Raw genomic sequence first — 19,730 nt, forward strand, 5'->3', positions numbered from 1 at the left:
GGACCCAGGTCTACCCAAAGAAGGGAGTGATTAGTGGATAGGGGGTGGTGGCAGAGGTAATACTTTTTTTAAATAAAAGCTGACTTCTGATTTTTTTAAATGGAGTTTCTCTGTTTCTCTCTTATTGCCCATGCTGCAGTACAATGGTGTGATCTCAGCCCACCGCAACCTCCGCCTCCCAGGTTCAAGCAATTATCCTGCCTCAGCCTCCCGAGTAGCTGGGATTACAGGCATGCACCACAACGCCCAGCTAATTTTTTTTTCATTTTTTAAAATTATACTTTAAGTTCCAGGGTACATGTGCACAACATGCAGGTTTGTTACATATGTATACATGTGCCATGATGGTGTGCTGCACCCATTAGCTCGTTATTTACATTAAGTATATCTTCTAATGCTATCCCTCCCAGATCCCCCCACCCCACGACAGGCCCCAGTGTGTGATGTTCCCCACTCTGTGTCCAAGTGTTCTCATTGTTCAATTCCCACCTATGAGTGAGAACATGTGGTGTTTGGTTTTCTGTCCTTGCGATAGTTTGCTCAGAATGATGGTTTCCAGCTTCATCCATGTCCCTACAAAGGACATGAACTCATCCTTTTTTATGGCTGCATAGTATTCCATGGTGTATATGTGCCACATTTTCTTAATCCAGTCTATCATTGATGGACATTTGGGTTGGTTCCAAGTCTTTGCTATTGTGAATAGTGCTGCAATAAACGTTTAAGTGTGCATGTGTCTTTATAGCAGCATGATTTATAATCCTTTGGGTATATACCCAGTAATGGGATGGCTGATGCCCAGCTAATTTTTTTTTTTTTTTTAGTAGAGACGGGGTTTCTCTGTGTTGGTCAGGCTGGTCTCGAACTCCCAACCTTAGATGACCTGCCCGCCTCGGCCTCCCAAAGTGCTGGGATTACATGCGTGAGCCACCGCACCTGGCTGCTGACTTACAATTTTAAAGAAAAGGTCATGAGCTATTAGCCTGAAAGTTTATGTTGTTTTTGGCCCTGCTAGTGTTTTTTTTCTTTCTTTCTTTTTTTAAAGTTAGTTGTGTAACACTTAAACACTGAGAGATTTCACATAAAAACTGTTTCTGGCTTCGTTTGAAAAATAAGATCTAGGAACACGAGGCTCATGTTTCTGCTTGACGACAATCTGCCAAAGCTCAGAAGTGGTGAAACCCTTTGGATGGTTCATATTTGCTCTAGATCACCGCAGTCTCCATCACCCCTCCTGTCTCATTCCTGAGCAGCTTTCCTCATTTATGTTACCTCCTTGGCTTCTGTAGTTATTTGACTTTGGCTTCCAACGTTAAGATTTTCTTGTGTGATTGTTTTTTTAACTTTTTTTTTTTTTTTTTTGAGACGGAGTCTCACTTTGTTGCCCAGGATGGAGTGCAGTGGATCTCTGCTCACTGCAAGCTCCGCCTCCCGGGTTCACGCCATTCTCCTGCCTCAGCCTCCCGAGTAGCTGGGACTACAGGCGCCCACCACCACATCTGGCTAATTTTTTGTATTTTTAGTAGAGATGGAGTTTCACCATGTTAGCCAGGATGGTCTCAATCTCCTGACCTCGTGATCCACCCGCCTCAGCCTCCCAAAGTGCTAGGATGACAGGTGTGAACCACCGTGCCTGGCCTCTTTTTTTAACTTTTAAGTTCAGGGGTACATGTGCAGGTTTGTTATATAGGTAAACTTGTGTTGTGGGGTTTGTTGTACAGATTATTTCATCACCCAGTTATTAAGCCTAGTACCCATTAGTTATTTTTCCTGATCCTCTCCCTCCTCCCACCCTCCACCGTCTGAAAGGCCTTAGTGTGTGTTGTTCCCCTCTCTGTGTCCATGTGTTCTCACCATTTAGTTGGTACTTGTAAGTGAGAACATGCAGTACTTGGTTTTCTGTTCCTGTGTTAGTTTGCTAAGAATAATGGCTCCCAGTTCCATCTATGGTCCTGCAAAGGACATGAATTCATTCCTTTTTATGGCTGCATAGTATTCCATGGTGTGTGTGTACCACATTTTCTTTATCCAGTCTATCATTGATGGGCATTTAGGTCAGTTCCATGTCTTTGCTATTGTGATTAGTGCTGCAGTGAACATATGTGTGCATGTGTCTTTATAATAGTGATTCTTAAATAGCCTTGGGAAGTAATTTCAAAATACCATTCCATGCCTAGGTAATCATAGGTCTTATCAGATTAATGTATGTAATTAATTGGTTCATGATGGAAGCCAGACCTGATAAGATTAATTGGGCCAAGGTCATCAGGGGTTTAACCTGTTTTATTCTAGAATTGTTTCTGGCAGGGAAGGCTTTAGGGAAAGTAATAAGTGGCTTACAGAGCAAAGAGAGAGCAGTTACCTCAATGAAGGTTTACAGATTGAGGTAGCACAATGCAGTAAGAAATGTCTGAGACCAAATCCTTTCTACGAGAATCATGTCACTCTCTCTCAGCCTCAGTTTCCTTATCTCTAAAATTGGGAGGGTAAAATCTATCTTGCAAGAGTTTTATGTGGTTTGAGATAATGTATGTATAGTGCCTTGCAATTAATAGCAGTAAATTGCCATCTTAAGCAATTAATAGCAGTAAATTGAAGCAGAAATAACAGTAAAAATGGCAGTAACAGTTATCCTGTTGAACCTAAGATTGCCCAGGTTGCTTCAGCCTAAATGGACTATTCTGGACTTAAAATGTGTGGGTTGACTGCAGCAACCCCAGTTCCTATAAGCATAAGGCCCTTCTCTCTTAGCCTCACTCAGCTGGGTACTGATAGGATTCACCCATCTGCTGTCCTCAGCATCACTCTTTATCACTGGAGAATCCCTGACCCTTTGGGAAGTTTGTTGTAGCTGTTTTTTCTTTTTTTAAAAAGTGACATTATTCTTTTTCGCACCAGGTTTGCCACCAGAACACAAGTGTCATGAAAACTACCAAGCCAAATGGGAAAAGAAAAGACTCATATCAACATCAGTGTCATTGGACACGTAGATTCAGGCAAGTCCACCACTACTGGCCATCTGATCTACAAACGCGTGTCATCGACAAAAGAACCATTGAAAAATGTAAGAAGGAGGCTGCTGAGATGGGAAAGGGCTCCTTCAAGTATGTCTGGGTCTTGGATAAACTGAAAACTGAGCGTAAACATGGTATCACCATTGATATCTCTTTCGTGGAAATCTGAGACTAGCAAGTACTACGTGACTATCATTGACGCCCCAGGACACAGAGACTTCATCAAAAACATGATTACAGGGACGTCTCAGGCTGACTGTGCTGTCCTGATTGTTGCTGCTGGTGTTGGTGAATTTGAAGTTTGGGCAGACCCGAGAACATGCCCTTCTGGCTTACACACTGGGTGTGAAACAACTTATTGTTGGTGTTAACAAAATGGTTACACTGAGCTACCCTACAGTCAGAAGAGATACGAGGAAATCATTAAGGAAGCCAGCACTACATTAAGAAAATTGGCTACAACCCTGTCACAGTAGCAGTTGTGCCAATTTCTGCTTAGAATGGTGACAACATGCTGGAGCCAAGTGCTAACACACCTTTAGGTTCAAGGGATGGAAAGTCACCAGTAATGATGGCAATGCCAGTAGAACCACACTGCTTGAGGCTCTGGACTGTGTCCTACCACCAACTGGTCCAACTGACAAGCCTTTGTGCCTGCCCCTCCAAGATGTCTACAAAATTGGTGGTATTGGTACTGTTCCTGTTGGCCAAGTGGTGACTGGTGTTCTCAAACCTGGTATGGTGGTCACCTTTGCTCCAGTCAACGTTACAACTGAAGTAAAGTCTGTCAAAATGCACCATGAAGCTTTGAGTGAAGCTCTTCCTGGTGACAATGTGGGCTTCAGTGTCAAGAATGTATTTGTCAAGGATGTTTGTCATGACAATGTTGCTGGTGACAGCAAAAACGACCCACCAATGGAAGCAGCTGGCTTCACTGCTCAGGTGATTATATGGAACCATTCAGGCCAAATCAGCGCTGGCTATGCCCCTGTACTGGATTGCCAAATGGCTCACATTGCATGCAAGTTTGCTGTGCTGAAGGAAAAAAATTGGTCGCCGTTCTGGTAAAAAACTGGAAGATGGCCCTAAATTCTTGAAGTCTGGTGATGCTGCCATCGTTGATATGGTTCCTGGCAAGCCCATGTGTGTTGAGAGCTTCTCAGACTATTCACCTGTGGGTCGCTTTGCTGTCCATGATATGAGACAGACAGTTGCTGTGGGTGTCATCAAAAAAGTGGACAAAAAGGCTGCAGAAGCTGGCAAGGTCACCAAGCCTGCCCAGAAAGCTCAGAAGGCTAAATGAATGTTATCCCTAATACCTGCCACCCTGGTCTTCATAATCAGTGGTGGAAGAACAGTTTCAGAACTGTTTGTTTCAACTGGCCATTTAAGTTTAATAGTAAAAGACTGGTTAATGATAACAATGCATCGTAAAATCTTCAGAAGGAAAGAAGAATGTTTTGTGGACCACTTTGGTTTTATTTTTTTGTGTGTGGCAGTTTTAAATTATTAGATTTAAAAATCAGTACTTTCTAATGGACACACTTGACCAAAAATCTGTCACAGAATTTTGAGACCCATTGAAACAAAGTTTAATGAGAAAAAAAAAGTGACTATTTTATTTTATTTTTTGAGATGGAGTTTTGCTTATCGCCCAGGCTAGGGTGCAATGGCGCAATCTCGGCTCACTGCAACCTCCACCTCCCGGTTGGTCTCAGCCTCCCGAGTAGCTGGGATTACAGGCACCCACCACTATGCCTGGCTAATTTTTTGTATTTTTAGTAGCCATGGGGTTTCACCATGTTGGTCAGGCTGGTCTCGAACTCCTGACCTCAGATGACACCCACCTCGGCCTCCAAAGTGCTGGGATTACAGGCGTGAGCCACCACGCCTGGCCTAAAAAGTGACTTTAGATAAGCATTTGCCAAAGCATTTTCTGTAAAACACGAATTCCAGAGGGTGTTAAATTCTGTTTCTAAAATAATATTTTTGTTATTTCATGTTTGATATGGTTTGGCTATGTCCCCATCCAAATCTCATCTTAAATTGCAGCTCCCATAATCCCCACATGTCATGGGAGGGACCTGATGGGAGGTAATTGAATCATGGAGGCGGGTTTTTCCCCGTGCTGGTCTCCTGATAGTGAATAAGTCTCACGAGATCTGATGGCTTAAAAAAGGGCAGTTCCCCTGCACATGCTCTCTTGCCTGCCACCATGTAAGACGTGCCTTTGTCCTTCCTTTGCCTTCTACCATGATTGTGAGGCTTCCCCAGCCATGCGGAACTGAGTCCATTAAACCTCTTTTTTCTTTATAAGTTACCCAGTCTCAGGTATTTCTTCACAGCACTATGAAAATGGACTGATAAAATATTCAAATAAGTGTAAGAAATGCTGAACTAAAGACTAACCAGCTTTCATTGTTGCGGGATTTCTCAGAGTATTTAGCTTATATTATAAATATATATTTATATATCATATATATTTATATTTACATATTATATAATATATATTTATATATTTGAAAATATATTTTATATATTTTAACATATATAAAATATATAATATATAAATATATTAAAATGTATAAATACATAAATATATCTACTATATATGATTTTATATATATATATTTACTATATATATATATATATACATATTTAGATATGGAGTCTTACTATGTTGCCCAGGCTGGCCTTAAACTTCTGGGCTCCTAGCAATCCTCCTGCCTCAGCCTCCCAAAATGCTGAAATTACAGGCATGAGCCACTGCCCTTGGCCTAGCTAATATATTAATGTAACTTTTGACTATGATATACACAATTTTCTAAACTTAGTTGATTTTGGAAATTCTCTCTTTTTTACAGAATATCTTGCAGGGCTAGTATTTCATGGATTATTTTGTGGAAATACTGTTTTAAGTAAATAGGAATCTAGAAAAAAACTTGAAAAAATTGTCTCAAATGTGCTACAGATAGAATATAAAATGCAAAAAGCATATATACAAATAAATGAAGAAATTTTTAAAAACTTGATAAGTATTTTAAAACCTAAAGATTGCTGCAAGCAAGTAGAAAGTAAAATAGACATAAATTTTAATCCCTGAATCCTTTAGCAATTTAAACTTAGACTGACTCAAGGAGGAATCTTTTTTTCCCTTTTCCTTTAGATCAATGACCTGACAGCTGCAGGCCACATGCCATCTACCTAGATTTAATATTAGGATGAAAGTTTAAAAAGATGCTTTGGTATCATGACTTATCAAATACACTTACATGGCAACCTTAGTTGCTGAAAAACAATGTTGATTTTTTCTCACTGGTGGTCTCCTATAATCAATAAAGTATACAATTTCTGTTTTAAGAATACATATGTTTTCCTCAGGGTCTCAACAATTGAATTGTTTTGATTGAAAGAAACTGCAGCCTGCCGGGTGCAGTGGCTCTTGCCTGACATCCCAGCATTTTGGGAGCCCGAAGTGGGCGGATCACTTGAGCTCAGAAGTTCGACAGCAGGCTGGCCAATGTGGCAAAACTCCTGTCTCTACTGAAAATACAAAAATTAGCCAGGCTTGGCAGTGCATGCATGTAATCCCAGCTACTCCAGAGGCTGAGGCAGGAGAATCACTTGAACCCAGGAGGCAGAGGTTGCCGTGAACCGAGAGAAAGAAAGAAAGAAACAGAGGGAGAGAGGGAGCGAGGGAGGGATCGCTAGTGATAACAACCTTTACACCAAAGTTGTTTATCTCTTCTTCTGGTCAAAAGTCCGTATTTATCAAGCAAAACACTTAAGAGAAGTATTGGGGAATGACTGGGATTGACCATTCTGTCTGACAAGGCCTGTTTTTTGGAGAAGGCTCTGTTTTGTGTGGACTGTTGGTCCTGCTTCTCTGGCTTAGAGGGATCCTATTGATTCCCAGGTAGTGACCTGACAGGTGCTCAGTCCATTCTTCAAAATATGATGTGGGAGAATTCTCCATATACATCTCATCATGAGATGTCAGACATACTCTACCATTTTATTCCGTTGAGTAAGTAAGTATCTGTCATTCTGGGAGGATTAAAATCCCAAGACCTGCCTATGGGCTGTGATGTATTATTTTAGCTGAGTGGATTTAGAAGGGTGTTCTGGGGAGAGGGAACAGCTAGAGTAAGAACATGGAGGCCGGGCGCGGTGGCTCAAGCCTGTAATCCCAGCACTTTGGGAGGCCGAGACGGGCGGATCACGAGGTCAGGAGATCGAGACCATCCTGGCTAACACAGTGAAACCCCGTCTCTATTAAAAAATACAAAAAAATTAGCCGGGCATGGTGGTGGCACCTGTAGTCCCAGCTACTCGGGAGGCTGAGGCAGGAGAATGGCGTAAAACCCTGGGAGGCGGAGCTTGCAGTGAGCCGAGATCGCGCCACTGCACTCCAGTCCGGGCGACAGAGCGAGACTCCGTCTCAGAAAAAAAAAAAAAGAGCATGGAAATTACGTGGACTTCAGGTTTGACTAGGAGAGTGACAGGAGATGAAGCAGTGGTATTATGAGGGCCAGATAACGGAAGACCTTGCATACCCAGCCAAGGTTTGCTTTAATTTTATAACCCAGTGTTTCCATAACTCAAATAAGGCTCAGACCCCTTTTAAGAGAAACAATTCTCTCAAACCCCTGATGTTGACTTCTTATTTACATTATAATATTACTTAAATATATCCATTCATAAAGTTGTGTGCAAAGTCATTATGCTTATAGGTCTTATAGCACTATAAAGTTAAAATTAATTTACAAATATTGTTTTGCTAAAATTAGATAATTGCTGTCTATTTCTTTCCTGTTTTTAACAAGAAGCTAGTTTTTGAACACCTATCTGTTATTGTTGGGCCAATGAATTTGATAGTGCATCTCAATGTAACAGTACTTTAAAAACTTTTTAAAGCAGGCCAGGCCTGGTGGCTTATGCCTGTAATCCTAGCACTTTGGGAGGCCGAGGTGGGCAGATCACCTGAAGCCAGGAGTTCGAAACCAGCCTGGCCAACATGGTGAAACCCCATCTCTACTAAAAGTACAAAAATTAGCTGGGCATCGTGGCATCTGCCTGTAATCCCAGCTACTAGGGAGACCGAGGCAGGGGAATCGCTTGAATCTGGGAGGCGGAGGTTGTAGTGAGTCGAGATCACCCCATTGCACTCCAGCCTGGGCAACAAGAGCGAAACTCCATCTTAAAAAAATAATAATAATAAAAAGCAATTCTTCATACTAACTACTACCCATATTGCTAATGAAGTAACGTAACAATGAAATAACAAGGGAAGTTGTTACCACAAAGGAAATGTGCAATGCTTTCCTTTATAATGATGAATGTGCAATTATGACTGATCATAACATGCCTATACTTCTGTGTACTTTAGGAAGACTTGGCTTCTCTATGAAAATATGTGAACCCTTTGGCTGTAGAACATGCTATCATGTCATCTGGCTTTCATCTGGTATTATTTAAAACTTAAATTCTCTTGTTTTCTGATTTGCCTGAGGCCATTAAAGAGGTGCATTATTCTTTTACACTACATGATTTCCATGATGTCAAATATAAAACTTAGGTTGGGCATGGTGGTTCATGCTTGTAACCCCAGCACTTTGGGAGGCTGAGGCAGGCGGATTGCCTGAGGTTAGGAGTTTGAGACCAGCCTGACCAACATGGTCAAACCCCATCTCTACTAAAACTACAAAAAATTAGCCGGACATGGTGGTGGGCGCCTGTAATCCCAGCTACTCGGGAGGCTGAGGCAGGAGACTCATCTGAACCCGGGAGGTGGAGGTTGCAGTGAGCTGAGACTGTGCCATGCACTCCAGCCTGAGTCACAAGAACGAAACACAGTCTCAAAAAACAAACAAAACAAAAAACAAACATAAAACTTGATTTATTAACTAACTTTAAAAAAGGTCTTATTCCATGAAAATGCCTTTCATTGAAAAATTGAACTGCAAAGGGAGCTTCTGTCTTGATCACTGTTAGAATTCAACATGAGTATCAAAGCAGATATGGGGTGATTGTTAGCATTTGACATTGGCTCTAGACAAACTAGATAGAGGAGGGTGTCAGGCTATTGCAGTAGAGCGCTTCTGCCAATGAATAAACCACCGTCTATCCAGTTCCACAACCGCCTACGTGTTACCCTTGACATTTCTTTCTCATTCCCCTGTATCTAATCCATCCACGTGTTCTGTTGATTTCACCTCTTAAATTTCTCTTGAGTTCACCTTTTCCTCTCCATCTTTTCCATCACAACCTTAATCCAAGCCACCATGATCTCTTTCCTAGATAACAACAATCGCTCCTAGGTGGCCTCTTCTCTCCCATTCTAGTGGTCTCGAATTTTTTCTCGTCTGCCAGCCACAGTGCAGTTTCCAAAAGGTACTTTTTTTTTTTTTTCTGTTTTTTGTTTGTTTGTTTTTTGAGACTGAGTCTTGCTCTATCACCCAGGCTGGAGTACAGTGGCCAGATCTCGGTTCACTGCAACCTCTGCCTCCTGGGTTCAAGGGATTCTCGTGCCTCAGCCTCTAGAGCAGCTGGGATTATAGGTGTGTGCCACCACACCCAGCTAATTTTTGTATTTTTAGTACAGATGGGGTTTCACCATGTTGGCCAGGTTGGTCTCGAACTCCCAACCTCGGGCGATCCACCCACCTCAGCCTCCCAAAGTGCTGGGATTACCGGCCATGAGCTACCACACCTGGCCCCAAAAGGTAAATTTAATTTCTCAACTCCTAACATATTCACCCCTTTAAAACTTTTCAGTGGTTGCCTTTTGCTCCTGAAGACCTGTAACAATATCTACATGTTTGGAGATGCTCCCTTCCTTCTACCACCACCTGGTCTTCATTGTTTCCTCTGCTTCAACTGCTCTCTCTGCTGCCTACTTCCACTGTCTTCACTTCACAAACTCCTCCTTCCTTCAGATGAAACACACACCTCCTTTCCTTGCACTTACTACAGTTATTTAAATTTTGATTAGTGTTTATTTGGGAGTCTAAGCCCCATGAGGGCTGGAAATGTGTTTGTTTTAGCTCCATTGCATCTCCATCAAATACTTAATGAATATATTTAGTACATTGCACAACATAAATATTGTTTAGAAATACCCACAATTCTGGCTGGGCGCGGTGGCTCACGCCTATAATCCCAGCACTTTGGGAGCTCAGGAGTTCGAGACCAGCCTGGCCGATATGGTGAAATCCTATCTCTACTAAAACTACAAAAATTAGCCGGGTGTGGTGGGACACGCCTGTGATCCCAGCTGCTCCGGAGGCTGAGGCAGGAGAATCAGAATCACTTGAACACTGGAGGTAGAGGTTGCAGTGAGCCGAGACCTAAAAAAAAAAAAAGAAAGAAAGAAAAGAAATACACACAGTTTTACACTGCAACATAGATTCTCTAGCCCTGTTGCCTGAGGTCTGGGAAATATCGCCCCTCTAAACATTTCACAATACAAACATTTTGAGGGGGTAATTTTATAAGTATAATTCTTTCACTCAGACTATACTTGGACAGACCAAGACAGTACTACAGTGTATTGAAGCCTGCCACCAGGGCTGTCTGGTGTCCATCTATTCTTTTTCAATAAAAAACAAACTATAATCAACATATATGAAGTATTTCAGGGGGATTTAGAAGCTTTTTAAAAAATATGATCATATCAGATCTGCAGTTTTGGGTGTTACAGTGTTTGAGGCATTGTTGGAAGGTACTAGAATCTTTGGTGAGATGGTATCTCATTACTATTTTAATTTACATTTCTGGACCAGGCGTGGTCTCACACCTGTACAGGGGTCACGCCTGTAATCCCAGCACTGTGGGGGGCCGAGGTGGTCGGATCACAAGGTCAGGAGTTCAAGACCAGCCTGGCCAATATGGTGAAACCCCATCTCTACTAAAAATACAAAAATTAGCTGGGCGTGGTGGCGGGTGTCTGTAATCCCAGCTACTCCAGAGGCTGAGGCAGGAGAATTACTTGAACTCTGGAGGCGGAAGTTGCAGTGAGCCAAGGTCGCACCACTACACTCCAGCCTGAGGGACAGAGAAAGACTCTGTCTCAAAAAAAAAAAAAAAAAAAAAAAGGAAAAAAAATTCCATTTCCCTATTAACGAGATTGGGTGTCTTTTCATATCTGGGTGGCTGCTCAAGTTTCCTATTCTGTGAGCTGTCTGTTCAGGTTATTTACCTATTTTCCTACTGGGTTATCTGCCATTTCTTACTGAACTTGGACATTATTTTGAGTATTTTCTATTCAAAAACTTTGTCAGTTATAACTTGTGGTTTATCTTTACAATTTATGCCATCTTATACAGAGGTATTACTTTTAATATACGAAAAATTATCAACCTTTCTTCCTTTATTTTTTGTTTCTTGTTTAAAAATTTATTTCCTACTCCCAAGTTCATAAAGATATTTCCTGTCCTCTTCTAAAAGTTTTTAAGTTTTCCCTTTCACATGTAAGCGTTTGAGCTACCTGAAATGGGTTTTTTTCTGTGCAGTATGAAGCGGTAATCCCTGATTGTTTTTTCATATGTATAACCAATTGTTCCGGTACTATTGATTGACTGTTCTTCCTTTCCCACGGATTTGTAAGGTTTTCGGTCACAGATCAAGTTACATGTATGCAACAGTCTGTTTGGGGGCTCTTCATTCTATTGCATTGGTCTATCAATTCGTGTGCAAGAATACACTGCTTTATGATACAGTAGTGTCTTCACACTAGCTAACTAGCTAGTTGTTATAAAGATGGACAAATCACTTTACCACCTTCCCCTCCTCCTCCTCCTCGTCCTCCTCCTGCTCATCTTTGAATTAACAAAAAATACGGCAGGGTGCGGTGGCTCACCCCTGTAATCCCAGCACTTTGGGAAGCCGAGGCGGGCAGATTACCTGAGGTCGGGAGTTCGAGACCAGCCTGGCCAATATGGCGAAACCCTTCTCTACTAAAAAAATACGAAAATTAGCCGGGCGTGGTGGTGGACGCCTGTAATCCCAGCTACTCGGGAGACTGAGGCAAGGAGAATTGCTTGAATCCGGGAGGCGGAGGCTGCAGTGAGCCGAGATCGCGCCATTGCGCTACAGCCTGGGCGACAGAGCGAAACTCCTTCTTAAACAAACAAACAAACAAACAAACAAAACCTCATAATACCTACTCATAGGGCTGTAATGGAGATTAAAGGAAACAAGAATGGTATGTAAAGCATCGGATACAGGGTAGGGAAGAACTCAACAGTGGCTTTTATTTAATGATGCTGAACGTACTGATGAAACAGGGATCGATCTTTGATAAAGGGATCAATCTTTCCGGGAGCCTCAGTTTCATTTATAAAAAGAAGAGGATGAGTTAGCATACCATTTCTAAGGCTCTTGCCACTTCTAAGACTGTGATCCTGGCATTTTATTATCTAGAGACCAGGCAGCGAGACATTGATGGGCAGTTGGTGTTAAAGTGAGAAAGTCGGTATCTGCGCAGAATGCAGAGTCGAACCATGAGCAAGCAATCATATCTGCCACAACAGATAAGAACTGGGGCTGGCCGGCCTGACGACTCTCAACGGGTTAGACGCGGGCTACGATGACCTTCACGATCTTTTCTGGCAGCTGCACGGCCACGCAGGGTCGGGACTGCCCTGCCTATGAACAGCACTGTGTGCCAACACAGGACCACGGTTAAGCCTCCCGGCCGACTCCCCCCGGAAACACAACCTCGGAGAAGATTCCAGACAGGCTCGCAGAGGCACGGGCAAGGATGGAACGGAGCCGGGAGCTCGGTGGGAAGAGGGGAAGCCCGCACCGCCCCCGGGATGTCACCGGCGCTTCTGGGAAATGTAGTTCTTAGCCGCATCCGCAGCCCCGGGCTCTCGGAAGGCGGACTACAGTTCCCTTCAGCCTAGGGAATGCTTTGTGCAGCGCGCTTGCGCGGTGTGGCGGCCGATGCCGCTATAAAGGCTTGTTTTGCTGCGGGGCTCATGCTCGGGAGTGTGGTTGAGCGGCTGGCGCGGCTGTCCTGGAGCAGGGGCGCAGGTAGGTGATGGCTGCTGCCGCACCCCTGCCCTCCAGCTCGGTTGTCACGGGGATCACCCCTTTGCATTTCCTCGGGGCGTGGCGAGATGTGGCCAGGGCTACGAGCAGTTCGGGGGACACTGGAGACTTGGGGAACGGGATATGGCCTCCCCCGGTCTCCTGCCGCTGCCTCCTAGGCCTGTGAGCTCGGGGTCTGGTGACGGGGTCGTTTGCTGGAAGACTGGCAGGTAGGGTCGGGATGAGCGGGCAGGGTCGCGGGCTACGTCTCTGGCCGCAGCCGCCAGGGGGCGCTGCGCCCGTGGGCCGTGGGTGTGGGTCGCGCTCGCCTGGCCAGGCCGGAGCGGGCTGTGGAAACGCCCTAGGGCCCGGGCATCCCAGGCGAAGCCAGTCTGAGAGAAGCGCCCACCCGGGAGGCTGTGCAGCGGGCGGCTCGGGGCACCCTGCTCAACCCGCAGCGGAGCCGCCAGCGACCTTCGAAGTAAGTCATCCCCTTCGTTTTTGCAAGCGGGTAAATGGAGGTACGTGACATAAGCACGCGCAGCAAACCCGTGGCTGAGCCGGGAACGTAGCCCAGGTCTCTCCACGGTCATCCAGTGCTCTTTTCGCTTCTGCCACACAGAGCTGCGGGTGGCTTTGTGTTTATCACACGGGTCATTTGGTTTCTGCACAGACGGAGGGGCTGGAAGCAGGTGGGCACATGAACGACCGGGAAAGTTTCAGGAGGTCTTGGAGGAGGAGATGGCTAGGTTTTACTGGGGCCTGCAGCGTGCATGAAAGGTGAGGTTGCTTGGAGACGCAACAAGTGGATTACAGTGGGTGTGGTAAATACGTATCCCTTTAGCGTGGTGTCTTCCTTGTGCAGCTTGAGGGCCTGGAGGTGATGGAAACCTACTCAGGAGTGTTGGGATGACTGCAGCTTGCACACACCAGTCTGGCCAGGCAACAGTTCGTGTAGTCCCGTGCAACTCTCCTCCTGCCATGCAGTTGAATCAGTATCATTGTGTAGGGAGACTGTCGACACTTTAATCAGTGGAAAGAGAATCTTGGTAAAAAAAGGTCAGCTAAGTGGCCTCAACCCTGTTGGGACTTCTTTGGGGCCCTCCCACTTTGATTATTCTGCTTCTACCCTTGTACAGGTCTGGACAACAGGTTTGTTTTCTACAAACAAAAATCCCTTCTCTTTCTTCCTCTCTTGATAGCTGAGGCAAGTGAGCATTTAAAAAAAGATTTTCCAACAACTTCAAAGGAGAACACGAGAAGATAGGGAAATATAAATAGTATCAATAAAAAGGCTGACCTGGGGATCCATCCTTGCTTGCTTGCTTCAGACTGGGGCTTTGTTTCTTTCCAAACCTGTCAGGATTCCCAGCTCTTCGCCGGCCTCCACGTGGGGTGCCCTCTTTTATGTTCCAGATTCACAGACGACGGTGTCCTTATGTTCAAGGCCATAGACAGTAACTTTGTGCCTACTTTGGGCCTGCCTGCTCCCCTGATTGTGCCTCTTTTTCCAGGAAAGTAGAGATGAGTGTGTTAGAGATAATGGAACACTGTTCCCCACACCCTTCATACATAGGATAACTTGGTCCCTTAGGATAGTTTAGCAGTGTCTACCACAGCAGTCACTCCAGGCACAAAACAGTCATTATTTGTGTCATAACAGGGAAGTCGTTTTTTCCCTGCCCCTCTCTGCTCCTGTGCTCCACTGATTCTGCCTTATCCTTTGAAATAAAAGTGGTTGAAAGAATCTTTGGTTATCATGGGTGCTTAGATAATTGAGATGATGTTCGTGTTCTTCTTGACATGGCATTTCGTATAGTGGATGAGTTCCAATGACCACCTCTCTTTCAAACCGCTCAGCACCCCAACCCCCACCTTTAAAAAAGGTAGCACTAATCTTTTCCTTTTCCAGATAATCAGCTAAGCTAGGGAACCCTTGAAGGGGAAGGTTAGACTTCCGTGATTCTCGTAACAAGAAGGTTACTCTGATCTACAGCTACAGCTCAACACTGGGGACACTGGCAGATGCCAGGTCTGTTTATAGTTTAGCCTTAATGAGGTCTCAATGACGTGAATTGCTGCGCTCTGGCTTGGTGAGTCGCTGTTCTTTATGGTGTAGTTTGTCATTGGACAAGGTGACTTTTTTTTTTTTTTTAAAGATAAGTAACAGCTATATCAACTTAGGGTACTTGAACCAGAATTCTGAAAGGCAAGAAGTCAAGCTTTCTTTGGACTGGAAACCTGTTTTTGTGGAGGAGAGTTAGTCTTTTTTATTTAGAGGATTACTAAGTGTTCTCTTTTTATCTGACACCCTAAAAAATGCATTATAATGGTTAGAATTTTGTGCTGCAGAAATAGTACTTTTAAGTCACAGTAATAGCTAGGGATTTATGGAATCCAGAAAGCAACACGGCTACACGTTTTTAATTTCCGTTGGAGGCTAGTCTGAAAGGTGTTTTCTCAGCTTGTCTCTGGGAGGCTGTGACCCTTCTTAGAGGGGGGAGGAAACATTTTAGAGAAGTATGTATGTGTTTTTTGTTAAAAACAAAAAACTTAAAAAGTGACCTGAGTTGATACAGGATATTGATTAGACTTAGCCAGGCAGGCAGTGGTTTAGAACAGAGTTTCAGGTAAAAACTAGGTAAGACTTAGTAATACAGGATGGGGAATTTGTTTTTGTTATTGTTTTTTAATAACAGCTTTATTGCCGTAGGACTTATATGCCATGAAATTCACTCTTCTAAAGTATACAATTCAGTGGGTTTTTTTCAGTGTATTCACTGCATTGTGCAACCATTAGCACTATCTAGTTTTAGAACATTTTCAGTACCCAGGGAATTTGTGTTTGAAGTTATAATATTGTTTTAACTGTATAACTTCATGGAGCTTTAAAATAACACCAGCTAACCCATTAGTTAATTATAAAAAGGCAGAGATGGAATATATCATTGGTAGAATAAGTGTTTGGTAAGTTTTTATTTAGTAAAATTTAGTGGGAGAAATGATGTCCACTTAAAATTGTGGAGTTTTTAATACTTGGGACAAACTGAAATTGTTTCTATGAAGTCTTTAAAAAAAAAAAAAACCAACCTATCTATATGCTGTATACACTGGATTTGAGCTTAGTTGAAGAGAGTGAGTGTCTCTTTAGTAGTGTGTTTACTTTTTCTAAATTTTTTTCCCTTAGAAGTGGGAGAAGGTAATTTTTCTTGATTCTCTTATACTGATTCTTTTTCTTTAAAAAAATGAAATGAAAATCTTTGAACTTTTTTGAAAATTAATTTTTGTAGCTATAACAGTAGAAAGTTTTAGTACTTTTGCCTTTTTTTTTGGTTTGTTTTTCCGTATTTTAAGGCACTTGAACATATGGTTAAGTACTGTTTAGGAAATAATCTATTTCTTGATGAATTTTTAATTTCAGGAATTCTGATGTGAAACTAAGAGTCTGTGAGCCCTGGAACCTCCACTCAGAGAAGATGAAGGATATTGACATAGGAAAAGAGTATATCATCCCCAGTCCTGGGTATAGAAGTGTGAGGGAGAGAACCAGCACTTCTGGGCCGCACAGGGACCGCGAAGATTCCAAGTTCAGGAGAACTCGACCGGTCAGTTTCCTTTCCTGCGAGTCTCTTATCTGCTTATTGTACTAAAACACGTCTTCTGTTTTTCATATAATGCGTAATTTAGAAACTTGTTTTTTGGCCGGGCATGGTGGCTCACGCCTATAAACCCAGCAGTTTGGGAGGCCGAGGTGGGTGGATCACCTGAGGTCAGGAGTTCGAGACCAGCCTGGCCAACGTAGTAAAACCCTGTCTCTATCAAAAGTACAAAAATACCAGGCATGGTGGCAGGCGCCTGTAATCCCAGATACTTGGGAGGCTAAGGCACAAGAATCGCTTGAACCCAGAGGCAGAGGTTGCAGTGAGCTGAGATCATGTCACTGCACTCCATTCTGGGTGATAGAGTGAGACTCAGTCTCCAAAAAAAAAAAAAAAAAAGTAATTTTCTTTTTTGACTTTAGGTTACTGTTAAGAATTTATGGTTATTTATGAGTCTCTGGTCCATAGTAAGCACTCAATACGTGGAAGAGAGGCTGGCTTTCAGCTTCCCACCTGATCGGTGCTGAGCATTCTCCTCTTTTTCGCTTTTACTCTATGTTGGTGCCTTCTGAAAAGGCTGTGCTTAAGAGAAGACAACTTATTGAGGAGGAGGGGGTCATGGGGGCGACGACAGAGAATATAAAGCCAATTAAGCTTCATTCATGTACCTAAACAAACTTGGTGTTTTCTTGTACTTTCTGTCATCCGTGTTTAAAATGTGAATCTGGCCAGGTGCAGTGGCTCACGTTTGTAATCCCAGCACTTTGGGAGGTTGAGGTGGGTGGATCACTTGAGGTCAGAAGTTCGAGACCAGCCTGGCCAACATGGTGAAACCTTGTCTCTGCTAAAAATACAAAAATTAGCTAGGTGTGGTGGCAGGCACCTGTACTCCAGCTACTCAGGAGGCTGAGGCAGGAGAATCACTTGAACCCAGGAGGCGGAGGTTGCAGTGAGCCGAGATCACGCCACTGCCCTCCAGCCTGGGCAACAGGTGAGACTCTGTCTCCAAAAAAAATGAAAAATAAAATAAAATGTGAATCCTTTGGAGAGACTCAGATTTCAGAACAATTCTAGATAGTTGTGGGATAATCAGTATGTTTTTCAAGCGAATTCATAAGTTAAGCAGTCTTTAGATAATAATCTAGTTTCCTCCAAGGGAAATAATGAAGATGCATTTTCACCTGGAGAAAATGTTCTTTTTCCTGAGGAAAAAAAGCATATCTTTTCTTACAAAAGTACCTAATAAAGCAGAATGGACTAGGTTTAGGAAGTTGAGGTTTATGTTGGTGTATTTGTTATGTGAAAATTTGAGAAAAGTACAGACTTTGCAGCTGGCACTGGCCTTTCTTTAGCCTGATACTATGTTTCCCTCTTTGGTTGTGTTAAAGCCATTGCTTTATTAATTAACATTTTCTTGCTAATGAGTCTTCTCTGTACCCTACTGTGTATTATAGAATGCTTTTCCGTTCAGATTTAACTTCAAAGAAACAGGCTCAATGTAATCAGTGTCAAATACTTCTCGTGGTGCCAGTTTTATAACTTCCTCATGTCCTTTTGTCTAGACCTTATGTTGATTAAACACTATCGAATACCCTCTGAGTGCTAGACACAGTTAGTGTAAGGTTCAGAGTACCTTTATTTATAATTGCCATTAACTGTAAGTTAATGGCAATTATAAATAAAGGTACTCTGAACCTTCAGTTACGGGATTTTGTGTGAACATAAGCTTTTATTTCTCTGGATTAACGCCCAGGACTGCGATTGCTGGGTCATATGGTAAGTGCATATTTCGTTTTGTAAGAAACTGCAGTACTCTTTCCCAGAGTGTCTGTGCCATTTTACATTCCCACCAGCAATGATCCAGTTTTTCCACATTGTTGCCAGTACTCAATGTTATAATGTTTATTTAAGCCATTATTATAGATGTGTCTGGTATCTGATTGTGGTTTTAATTTGTAGTTCCCTAATGGCTACTGATGTTTGAGAGTAGATTTTTATCTTAGATTAGTCTTGAAGCAATGCAGAAAAAACCTGTACAGGAGAAAGAGATCAAATATAGGGAGCAGTCAGGAAGCGGCTCTGCCCATCCATGTCAGGCCAGGCTTCTGTTGTAAAGCATAGAAATGAGGATGGAGGAAAGGTGTTTCTAGAAGATAGGGAGGCATTGGGGTGTCTGGGATTGATGGTAAGGATTTAAACCTATTCATGGACATAAGGGAAGAAAAGGAGATTAGGGAGATATTAAGAATGAGTTTGGGCCGGGCACGTTGGCCCACGCCCGTAATCCTAGCACTTTGGAAGGCCAAGGCTGATGGATTGCCTGAGCTCAGGAGTTTGAGACCAGCCTGGGCAACACAGTGAAACCTCATCTACTTGGGAGGCTGAGGCAAGAGAATCTCTTGAACCCAGGAGGCGGAGGTTGCAGTGAGCTGAGGTCTCACCATTGCATTCCAGCCTGGGCAACAGAGTGAGACTCCGTCTCAAAAAAAAAAAAAGAATGATTTTGAGTTTGAAGATGTTGAATTTGAAGTGCGTACGGGTAAAATTATCAGTAGGTAGAGCATAGACAAGAAGTAGGGTAGGAAAAAACATTTAGAGCCTTTAGTGTGTCCATGTAGGTGAAGCTGTGAGAGTGAGCAGGCTTACCAAAGGATGGCTTGCAGAGCAGACGGTGGAGGCTGTGGAGCTGGTATGTGGTCCTGTGAAATTTCTGGGGACAGTGTCCCCAGCTTGTTAGAGTAGAGTTGACATCAGGGTATGCAGTGGCAGCAGTGAGCTTTTCCTCTACAAAGTGGAGAAGAACAGCAGTTAGGCACCGCTGGGCCTTGCGTACCCTAAAGGATACAGAGTCAGCCATCACTGAAGCCTTATCTCAGAGAAATACGAAGGCTAATACCACTTTTATAAAATTTCAGGAATCCACATGAATTTTATTTTTATTACTCTTTCATGTTTCCTAAACTTGTTTTTTTTTTTTTTGAAACGAACTCTGCCTCTGTCGCCCTTTTTTGAAACGAACTCTCCCTCTGTTGCCCAGGCTGGAGTGCAGTGTTCCGATCTCGGCTCACTGCAACCTCCGCCT

General features: G+C 43.2%; 1 protein-coding gene and 1 pseudogene across 10 annotated transcripts in view; both read left to right on the forward strand.

Annotated features, from left to right (window-relative positions):
• Window positions 1-2,941: 2,941 nt before the first annotated feature.
• Window positions 2,942-4,317, forward strand: LOC104664639 (annotated as a pseudogene).
• Window positions 4,318-12,866: 8,549 nt separating this feature from the next.
• ABCC5 (ATP binding cassette subfamily C member 5) overlaps window positions 12,867-19,730 on the forward strand; it is a 95,722-nt gene continuing 88,858 nt past the window's right edge. For 2 of the 10 annotated variants that reach the window (XM_010366200.2, XM_010366212.1), the window contains exons 1-2: window positions 12,867-13,052; window positions 16,471-16,654. In XM_010366200.2, the coding sequence (XP_010364502.1) occupies window positions 16,526-16,654 (129 nt within the window). In that variant the 5' untranslated portion in view covers window positions 12,867-13,052; window positions 16,471-16,525. Of the gene's footprint in view, window positions 13,053-13,072; window positions 13,280-13,307; window positions 13,531-13,576; window positions 14,109-14,961; window positions 15,143-15,296; window positions 15,570-16,470; window positions 16,655-19,730 lie in introns of those variants that run through there. The other 8 variants (XM_030931423.1, XM_030931429.1, XM_010366202.2 and 5 more) reach the window with 7 other exon arrangements.

Source organism: Rhinopithecus roxellana, chromosome 1 (assembly GCF_007565055.1).
Source record: "Rhinopithecus roxellana isolate Shanxi Qingling chromosome 1, ASM756505v1, whole genome shotgun sequence".
NCBI lineage: Eukaryota > Metazoa > Chordata > Mammalia > Primates > Cercopithecidae > Rhinopithecus > Rhinopithecus roxellana.